This window comes from Nannospalax galili, unplaced genomic scaffold (genome assembly GCF_000622305.1).
Source record: "Nannospalax galili isolate Female #2095 unplaced genomic scaffold, S.galili_v1.0 scaffold46, whole genome shotgun sequence".
NCBI classification, from domain to species: Eukaryota; Metazoa; Chordata; class Mammalia; order Rodentia; family Spalacidae; genus Nannospalax; species Nannospalax galili.
In genome coordinates this window covers 376,041-387,506 of record NW_008355790.1, presented here as the reverse complement: position 1 = coordinate 387,506, position 11,466 = coordinate 376,041, and the positions used below count along the sequence as shown (strand labels likewise).

The window sequence follows — 11,466 nt, the reverse complement described above, 5'->3', positions numbered from 1 at the left end:
GACATTTTGCACGATGCTCATAGTCCCTGGGAACTAATCGACCCAGGAGGGCAAGGAGCAAAAAGTGTCCTTTGAATACCTCTGACCCAATTAGTATAGATCTGAAGGTATGTCTGTTAAACATCCAAGAAGGGTTAGTTCCACCATTCTGGCATTTTTAATTACTGTGTGTCATGCAGATAAGTCTTGGGTAATGACCAGTTGGTCTCGAATAAACCATATCTAGAAATACTTTTCTTGGTCTGTTATGTCATAGGAGCAAGGGTATTAGTAAGGAAGAAAGGGGGGAAAGTGGGGGCACCTTAAGTGGGAAAACCATGATAGAGGGGTGAGACGATACAAGAGAGAAACAATGCCTAGCTAGCCATGAAAACCAGAGGGAACCATATTATTCCTACAATCTACGGACTAATTATACATCACAAGAAATACTTTTCTTGGTCTGTTATGTCATAGGAGCAAGGGTATTAGTAAGGAAGAAAGGGGGGAAAGTGGGGGCACCTTAAGTGGGAAAACCATGATAGAGGGGTGAGACGATACAAGAGAGAAACAATGCCTAGCTAGCCATGAAAACCAGAGGGAATCATATTATTCCTACAATCTACGGACTAATTATACATCACTTCTTGATTTTTAACAGCCACACTGTACTTACGGCTTGTTCGAGAACTTGACTTTTCCTTATAGGCATCATTTAAGCGCACATATTCGTCTAGGGCCAAAGCCAGCCTTTGCTCTTTCACGTGGTACAGCTCCTTCTGCGTCCTGAGTGCGTCCTGAGCCACAGACAGATAGTCCTTGAGCATCTTCTCCTGCTCGCCTCGCCATTGCTTTCTGGGATCCTCAATCTGTGTAGTTTCTGAGAGTACAGTAGGTGGAGTTCTAGTTAGGATTTAATTATGTTTGGGGGATTACTAACTATTTTAAATTCTTATATCTTCAAAAACGTCTCCTGAAACTTCTATGGAGTGACTGTACCCCACCCTCACCTTTGCTCCTTGATTTTCAGGTTCTTGATAACAATGTATTCTAAGTATAACCCATGACCCAAATTTTGCCCATTAGATAATCCCGTTGAGAAATTTCTGGCTTCCCAATACCTATAAAATAAGAGCCGAACTATCCCAGCATCCAAGGCCATGAATGCTCTGCAACAAACCAACTTCCCACGGGCCACGCTAACACTCACTTAGACCCCTGCCTCTTACCCACTACACATCAGCACTACTTTGGGGCTGGTTCACAAGTCATCCAACCCACAAATTCACTTTCAAACCCACAATAGTAAATATGGAAATCAAGAGTAAATATATTAAAATCTTAATAGCAATTCTATTCAGTTATTAGGTCTCTTGAATATATATATATATATATAAAATAATGGGGCTTATGCTTACTTGTGGGCATTTCGTTTTTCTACTGATTCATTTTTATTGCATTTTACCAAAATTTCAGTCAGTACATGATAGATTAGAAAGTTAACAATTCAAAAGAAAAGCCACTGGTCTCTTTAAGGAGAAAGTTATAGTATCTACAATTCTGTTTCTGCATATTTGCAGCACTTAGAGACCCTGTAAAAGTCTTCAAACCAATTATAACCTTGGCCAATGGAGCGCAGGCTCTGACAGGTTTCAGAATTCCTCAGGTGACTTCAACACGCAGTGCTTCGGAGGAGCAGGGCTCTGCAACCAAGCTTGTATGCTGTCTGCTCCACCAAGCCACCCTGTATCCTTGGCTGCAGGTCAGTCCTTCACCCAAAGGGCTCTCTGGTACTTTCCATTCATTTTATAACAGTAACACTTATTCTTCACCTGTGGCAGAGCTATAATAGAAACCACCCAGCACGAAGAAAAAACGAAAACCAAATGCTACGGATCACCGTAACCATTTTTATTATAATAAACAAATGTCTTTGCAACATATTGCAGCAAGGAGCTGAGGTGTACTGGTGCACTGGAGCAAAATAAATGGTGCTTACAAGGGAATGGGAAGTGTTTGTGAATCCAGAAAGTGAGTGCAGGTCAGCTACAGACAGGTGGTAGAGCCTTCCACTGTCAAGACAGGGCAGTGGCCATCTATCAGCATGGGGAGGGTTGTGATGGGAAGATGCACAGAGGAGGTGTCCTGAAGGCTGGTATGTTCTGTTTCTTTCGTTTGTCACAGTTATATGACTTGCGCTCTTTAAAGTTACTTGTCTGACTTACATATTTCATCTATGAACTTTTCTGCATGCTGTACTCAATACTATAAATGTTTTTAAATAAAAGTAAAATGAAGTGGGTGGAGCGATAGCTCAGTGGTTAAGAGCCCATACTGCTCTTGAGAGGACCTGGGTTCAGTTCCTAGCACCCACATAGCAGTTTAACACAATGGATTGTTACCACTTCTAACTCCAGCTCGAGGATCTGACACTTCTGGGCTCCAAGGGCACCTGTACACACATCCAAACACCTCTCTCTCTCTCTCTAAAAGTTTTAAAAAACCTATGGTGTTATGACTTCAAACATGTGTCTTCAGCAGAATACTATGCTCAAATATGCCCAGTAATTCCAATAGTAAATAATCTGGGCCAAATAAAAGGATGTCTTCAGTATAGAAACTACATGAAGCTGATATATAAAAAGTTACAGAGATCTGGGTGTGGCGGTGCACACCTTTAATCCCAGCACTTGGGAGGCAGAGACAGGTGGTTCTTTGTGAGTTAGAGGCCAGCCTGTTCTAGGCCAGTTGGGTCTACAGGGAGACCCTGTCTCAAAAAGATCAAAAAAAAAAAAAAGTTACAGAAAATAGACTTAATTTTTAAATCAAAGCACTTATGGGACTGGAGAGATGGATCAGCACTGACTGCTCTTGCAGAGGACCTGGGATTTGAGTCCTAGCACCCACATGGTGGCTAACCACCATCCTTAACTCCAGTTCCAGGGGAATCTGACAACCCTCTTCTGACCTCCGTAGGCATTGCACGACATGGGTGCACCTACGTACATGCAGGCAATACACTCAAACACATTAAATAAAAACAATAAATATATTTTTAAAAAAACCTAAAGCACTTTTGAGGGTAGTAACAGTGCCAGAACAATGGCCAGAAGACTGAACAATTACATAAAACAATGGTTTTCATTTGCTGGATACTAGGTGGAGCAGGACTGTGGTCTCTGGAAGAAGGAACATGAACTCTAACACCCACATTTCTTTACTAAAGTACTTTTTGGACAGCAGTGCAGAAAGGAATGGTCCAATCAAAGAAAGGGAGGAAGAGGTTTCCTAAGCTGGGGTAGAGACAGAATTCAGGAAGGCATGGTAGGCAGACTTAGTAGAACAAAGTATAGGAAGAGTTCCAGAATGGAGAAATTCCAGCAATTTCCACAAAGATTATATTAAATCTGTGAACAAATACTAAAATAAACAAACTGGGGGTGGGGTGTGCAATACAAAAGGCCACACACAGAACAACTAGAACTTTATAAAGTAGAGATTCCCCAAATTCAACACAGGTTTGTGCTGGGTTTGAATTACGTGCAAGAGGGTGGGGGCCACATGGAACATCTGCAGAATTTGGGGGATACTTCTGCAGGGTTACATCTCAGTAATGGTGCTAGACAAGACACAGACTAAAGGGTACTCTGAACCTGACTTACTAAAGCTTTAAAGCAAGCTTCTATGTGGTTGAATAAGTTAACTAATTGCTCAGGGAGGAGGGATAATATAACTCTTTTTAAAAGGGGGGAAAAAGGAAATAAAAGAAAAACCCTCAGGAATCACAACATGAAAATTTATGTCTGGCACTCACTACAAAATTACAAGATGTGACCCAAAAAACCACAAAAATATGATCTGTAGTCAGGAGAAAAAAAGTAATCAATAAAAACAGACCTGGCAGAGACAGCTCTTCTAGAACAAGGTCTAGTCCAGAAATAAATCCATATGCATATTGTAAGTTGTGCCAAATGTTTTTGTGTATATATCTAAGTATGTGGTATACATACACATTTGTGTGGGTGCACAAGCCCATGCACACACATACAGATGCCAGAGGAGGACATTGGGTGTCCTGCTCCATCACTGCCCACCTTATTCCCTTGAGACAGGGTCTCTCACTGAACCTGAAACTAGGATGGCAGCCAGCAACCCCTAGCAACCCTCCTATCTCCACCCCACTCACAGCACTGGGGTTACAGGTACACATAGCCACATCTGGTTTTATGTGTGGGTGCTGAGGATTCAAACTTGGGTCCTTATGCTTGTTCAGCAAGCTCTCTTATCCAGAGCCATCTCTCTAGCTCCTGTGTGTCAAATGGTTGAATAGACAATTCACAAAGAATATATACTTTTGGTCATGTAGCAGGTGCAAAGAGGCTTGTATCATCAGGGACATGCATGTTAATGCTACCAAGTAACACCAACATACATTATTAATTAAAATGCCCCAAATTTAAAACTACCAATGCCAAGTGTTAGAGGGGATGTGGAGCAATTGAACTCTCATTCACAGTGACTAGGAATGTCAACTGGTACAATTCTTTCATAAAACAATTTAGCTCATTACCACACAGCTCAGTAATTCAGCAATTTATTTACTCAGGCAATATGAAAATATGTATTCATGAAAATACATGCATATGAGTATTCACTAACAGCTTTATTTACAATGGGCAAAAGTTGCCCATTGTAGGTATCAGATTCATTCTGGCATAATCATACAATAAAATACTACTCCACAATAAAAAGAAACAAGATACTAACCATGGGGATGAAGCACATGTACAAGCAGAGAAAAACATGTCAGACCTGAAACAGAACTTGCTGCTTAACATATTTATATGAAATCCTAGACAAAGACAAACCAAATCCAATGACAGAAAAGTGACCAGTGGCTGCCTGGGAAGTAATCACTGGAGTAAAGCACAAATGCCCCCCCCCCCTTTTAAGTACATGAAATTGGGTGGGGAGGTAGTAAGGGAGTGCAGATGGAAAGGGGATCTAAATATGATAAAAATATATTGTATGAAATTTTCAAAAAATCAATAAAAAAGGAAAAATATTTGAAGTCGACTATTATGCTTTAAAAAGCTCAAATGAATGGCTAACACATTAAAAAGAACTGAAGCGGGCTGGAGAAATGGCTCAGCGGTTAAGAGCACTGGCTGCTCTAGCAGAGGACCCAGGTACAGTTTCCAGCACCCACATGGTGGCTAACAACCACCTGTAACTGCAGTTCCAAGGGATATGACACCCTCTTCTGACCTCTGTGGGCACTGCACAACACAGGTGCACTTTACATACATGCCGCAAGCAATACACTTATACACATAAAATAAATATAATAAAGAGAACATTTAAAAAGAACTGGGGTGTAACAGGAGCAGCTATAACCACAGCCTTTGCCATCATCAGCTGCTGTGGAGAAACACTGGTTCAGAGTAAGGTCATGTGGGACCTAATGTGCGTCTTGTTTCAGCCAGCTGCAGGACTCTGGGCAAATGACTTTACCTATCCAAGTCTCAGGTATCTCAAATGTAAGGATGGATGGATACTTAAGTTTTCTGATTTAACCTGTGTTGGACACTGCTGGTACCCTGTCCAAATTCATATTTCTTTTGTTCAGTCTATGCATCAGTCTCCCGGAACTTAAACATCCCTCACTGTGAATACATGACCTATTTCTGAAGGACTCCAGAAGATGGCCACTGTGCACAAGGAGATACAGCACCTGTAGCCAAGGACTGACCAGGGAAAAGTCAGAAAACCTCCAAGTGGAGCAAACTGGGATATAAATTACACTCAGAGTCACCTACATTCAGGTGGAGATAAAAATATGCTTGTTTTTTGTGGAGAGCCACAGCCTCCGCCGCCATTACAAGATGGTGCCGGTATCCGGACCTTCTTAAAAGTAAACATCCTGCCACACCCATAAGGGGCGTGCACAAGAGCCTGCTTTCCCTCGCCTCCTCCCGTGGCGTGATCTCCAGCAACCAATCCGCTTCTTATGATCTCCAGCAACCAATCCGCTTCTTATACATCATAAATGGGACCTTTGGGGCATATATAAGCAACAGCTCTCCCACTTCTCGTCGTCTTTGGTCTTCAGTCTTCAAATAAACTGCTGCAGAAGGATCCTGACTTGTCCTCCCGCGTCGTTCTTGCCGGCGAGACGGAAAGCGGTCGGGGACAGTTTTTCTTCTCAATATCTCCAGTTCCTTACTGGTTTATCCTATGATTTCCTTAAGGCACACTCACTTAAGTTCTTGACTTAGTCTGCTCTAGAAACATTCAACCCAATACAACCCTATAATGTAAACTAATGAAGTGTGATCATGGCTGGTATTTCCTGTATCATGTGACCGTCTTAATAACCAGGAGGGGGGCAGAAGAGAAGAATCACTCTTGAAAATACAAAAAAGAAAATATATCTGTTACTAACTGTAAACTCTGTCAGGCATTTTCCAGGATTGCACTAGAGAACTGAGCAAGTAAGCTGCGCTGGTTATTATAAAACATACCAGTGCAATTAGGATCAGGCTTGGCTGCTTCAGTAAAATCACTTCTGTGCTCCCTTTATAACAGCACGCGAAGCTCTTACACACTTAGTATTGTTATCACACCTGAAACACCACAGCCTGCTCTGAGTTGCTTTCTTGAGGTAGAGCAAGCATACACTAGTCAGCTGGGTGTACTTGAAAAGGGGAGGACTATGGAACACACAGCTAAAGCCAGGGGATGAACCAAGAGGTTTGAATTGGCCCATGAGACTTTTCAGAGGCCAGACAATCTGTAACCAGGCATCTAGGGATAAGGTGTGACACTAAACAGGAATTCAGGCTGTGAAGGCTGGGTTCTTTTGGGGCCAAATGAGGCCCTAGGTGAGTAACAAGATGATCTAAATCAGTGGGACCTACTGTAACCAATTCCTCACCCTACAGTTCTTGCTGAGATTTTTCTAAAGCATAATTTTGTGGGGGTTTTGTTTTGTTTTGCTTTGTTTTTGAGACAGGGTCTCCCAATAGCCCCAGCTGACCTGGAATTTGCTATGTGGATGAGGCTGGCATGATCTCACAAATCTGCCTACCTCTGCCTCCCGAGTGCTGGGATTAAAGGTGTGCACCTCCACCCCTGGCTGTAAAATCAGAATTTTGGATACAAATTTTAAAGATGTAAATGTTTACATGTACAAAAGATGCATCTCTCATGTAACTGAGGAAAACGTAAGCTAGAGGCACTGTCTCAAGAGATGTCCTGAATGGGCACTTCAATATGTCTTCAGGACATAACGCTTTGGGCAGCTGTCTAAGGATTATGGAAGATGGGAAGAGACCATCCAGTAGGAGCCTGAAGTTCTCAATTTTGTATATTCATTACAATGCCGGTCTCTGATATTCTCTCTTTTTTTTTGTCTTTCTGAGACAGGGTTTCCCTGTAGCCCCAGCTGTCCTGGAACTCACTATGTAGGCCAGGCTGGCCTCGAACTCACAGAGCTCCGCCTGCCTCTGCCTCCCAAGCGCTGGGACTAAAGGCGTGCACCCGGCCTCTGATATTCTAATATTTAGTACTTATATAAATTTCCAATAACCATATATACATAAATGTACTGATCCAAAGAACAGAACCTAGCACATAATAAACAGAAATTTACTGTCTTTAAAGTTTTCATTAGCTGTAGATGGCCCCCAATAACCCTCACCTCACAATATTTGTGTTCCTCGAGTACGGGCTAGATCTACTGGCTTCCACTGATAGAGAATAGAACTGAGGGGACAGCACTTCTGGGATTGAGCAGATCCTGGTTGTTGTTTTTTTTTTTTTTTCCTCTTCCCTTCTCATCCTCCTCTCTACCCATCTCCCCAAAGAAGTCAGCTACCATGCTGGACTGTGGAGAAGCTCCCTTTGCAAGGGATGAGGGGAGCCTCTCTCTGGTCAGCAGCTAGAAAGCAATCCTACCAAGAACCACAGCCTGAGTGTGGAAGCAGAGTCTTCCTCAATAGAGCCCAAAGATGACTGTACCCTGGCTTTCTGATTATAGGTTTGTGAGAGACTGAAGCCAGAGGACAGCTGAATCTTACCTGGATTCATGTTCCATAGGAACTGTAAAGTAAGAAATATTAGTAGCTTACTGTGGTGTGGTATATAACCAACAAACTAATCAAATAAAGAGATAATATAAACTGAAAGTATATATAAAAACTTGAATGTTTTCAAGTTAAAATAGTAAGTAGACATCTCTCAGTTCCCAATTTCTTTGGAAGTTTCAGCTAATCTTATTTCTCTCCATATTTGGGACCTCGTATTCTTTCATCTAAATATTTGTCAACAGCTAAATGGTCATGAGACACTGCTGCAACACTGACTGACACTTAAATGAATGAATCAAAACAATAAAGATGATAACAAACTATCAGAATTTTGTGTGATAATTTTTTTCAGATAGGTCAGCAGAAATAATCAGTGGACTGGTTTAGTACTGCTACAAGAGGTTCAGCAGGAAACATTTATATTTCTGAAATATTGCACAATTCAAATATGAGCTACAAAAGAGGGTTCCCAAAGGCACCTTCGAAGAAGGTTTCATAAACCAGGATTGTGCTTCATCTCTATCTGTTATATTTACTGAATAGATTTGAAAAGAATATTTATTAAATGTAAACACACAAAGAAAGTGTATTATACAAATGTGGTATTTTTTTATTAAGACCTCCTGGCCTTGGGAGATCACTATATCATAATGCAATGCAATTTGCATGTTGTCTGATATATTAAAGAAGCAATACATTACATACTGTTAAAACACGTATCAGCAGAATTCACATTCCATCAATTTCATAGATGTAGAACTTTATAGATAGGGAACACAAGAGCTAATCATAGAAGATAACATTAGACTCTTCAGAGAATATTATTTTTGTCTACAATGAACATTTCTATTCTTCCTGTTGTGCTCAGAAGAATGAATGAAATAAACATAAACAACTTCCCTTATGTTCCTTTTTATAAAGCTGCTGCAGATTTTATTTATTGCTCACTATTTCTACTTACAATAACTAACCATGTACTAGAAGCAACAGACAAGATACAGGAAGTCGTTATGCACAATGAAAAATAATCATACCTACAATGTGATAATTGTCTTGAGAGAAGAATGGTTAAGTGCCAAAGCAATTTGGAGACTACATGGTTTCTTCTAATTGAAAAAGTATGGTGCCATGAAACTGGCAGCAATTAAACAAGACACTGAAACTTATCAAGCAAGTGGACAGACCCAGCCTTACATACTGCTCCAGTCATTATGTACCACAAGCTAGCAGCTGAATTTCCTTCTTTAATTCTAAATGAATTTCTTTCATTAAGTCCTGCATTCTTTAGCTTGGCAAGGCCGTTGCCCTAGCTGTGGTCCTCTTCCTTTCAGGAGGTTTTTTTCCTTCTCTTCATCTCCGCAACTCTGCTGTCTTTCTCCAGCCTACTTAGCCCAGCCATCCTTTGAGCATTAGCAGAAACCATGTTCTCTAGGTGGCCACAGCTCACTTCAGAAGAGAGGGATGCTTCTGCTTGTTCTCCTTTGTTCTGTCAGTGTTTTGGCCATTCTTCTATGCTCTCTTTTGTAACAGTTAATAAATGTGAAGCTCATTTTGTAAGCAATAATGTGTCACACAAGGGTTCAAGGCAGATGCATGAAACAATCTCACTTATATTTCAGGAAGATCATCTGACAGGAATGTGAGGGTCTATGACCAAGAATTGATATGATACAATAGAAATATTTTGTGATGAAAGTTTTATATTAAATAAAGAGAGAAATCTATTAAAATATTATATATAATTGCACTTAGAAGCACAATCTAATTTAAAACCCTATGTGGGAAGAAAATTAAGGAACTCTAGGTCATGTGAACATTGCTGATTTTTCTTTTATTTATCTCCATTTTCCATTTTTCTGCCCCATTACTTTCATAAAATATATATAAAAACCAGAGGGAAAGGAACAAAAGGATAAGACTACAATGGTCTGAATTAGGAGGATGGTAGAAGGAAAGAAAGTGAAGACACAAATCTGAGTTACTTTACAGAGAAAAAGTATCATCAAGAAAGAAGGTGGGAGGGCTGGAGAGATGGTTCAGCATTCAAGAGCACTGGCTGCTCTTGCAGAAGACCTGGGTTCGAATCCCAGCACCAACATAGCAGCTAATAACCATCTATAACTCCAGTTCTGGGAGATGTGATGCCCAGAAGGCCTCCGTGAGCACTGTACAACATGGGTGCACTTATGTATATGCAGGCATAACACCGATACTCATAAAATATTTTTAAAAAGAAATAAGATGGGGCTGGAAAGATGGCTTAGTGGTTAAGAGTACTGGCTGCTCTTGCAGAGGACCTGGGTTTGGTTCCCAACACCGACATGGCAGCTAACAACTGTCCATAAACCAATTCTAGGGTATCTGATGCCCTCTTCTGACTTCCATGGGCCTTCATGACATTGGTGCACTTACATAAATGAAGACAAAACACTTATACACATAAAGTAAAAATAAATAAATAAATAATTATTTGAAAGAAATGACAATATGGGCCTGGATATTAGCAGTTAAGAGCACTTGCCGCTCTTGTAGAGGACCAGGATTCAATCCCAGCACCACATCAGGTGGCTCACAACTACCTGTAACTCCGGTTCCAGGGAATCTGATGCCCTTTCTGGCCTCCATGGGCGCTGCATGCACATGGTGCACACACAGACGAGAAGGCACATACACATAAACATAAATAATTTTGAGACGATGATTCTAAATTCTTTTCTATTTAGTATTCACAAGGAACAAAATGTGTGTATGTGTATGCATGTGTGTTAAATAATAACATTGAAATGTGTTGTATATGTATGTGTGTGTGCTAATTAACAACATCTAAGGGAAAAATAATTTGGTTATTTGGGTATTTTAGGTTTCAAAGACAACACTAAATAGAAGTGTGTCATCAGAGAGAAATTTTGATAGAAAACAAAGACATTGAGGCTGAAATATAGACAGGAGAACCACTGGCACAGCAATTGCAAAGGAAAACATTATGACAGATAAAGAAGAACAAACTGGGGAAGAGAGTAAAGTCATATTATCTGGGAATAACAAAACTGAGAAACTCTCAAATGGACTATGAGCCAAACAAATGAGGAGAGAAAGAAGTAACAGTTAGAAGCAGGAAAATGAACAAGTTCAAAAAGAAAGGCCTCAAAACCCATGTCAAATCTATGTCGAGGTGTACACAAAGTAGGAAGTTCCTGAATTTGACATGTACATGGACTATGCAAACAATCACATTTTCAAAAGTTGGCATCAGTACCACCATGCTGCCAATCAACCACTGGGGTCCTTTATGATAGAAATCATAAGTAAGCAAGGAAACACTCTTCTAGAATTGGCAATCCTAGGTCCTTTAGTTTTCAAGGCCTAGGGACCAGACTAGCAGAACCAGAGGCAGAGT

The 11,466-nt window shown here is 40.7% G+C and overlaps 1 protein-coding gene across 1 annotated transcript in view; it reads right to left on the bottom strand.

Moving 5' to 3' along the window:
• The window catches only part of Wwc2 (WW and C2 domain containing 2), a 208,002-nt gene that overhangs the window by 103,009 nt on the left and 93,527 nt on the right, over positions 1 to 11,466 (bottom strand). The window contains exon 3 of the mRNA XM_008853555.3: positions 656 to 859. Within this exon, the coding sequence (XP_008851777.1) occupies positions 656 to 859 (204 nt within the window). The remainder of the gene's footprint in view (positions 1 to 655; positions 860 to 11,466) is intronic.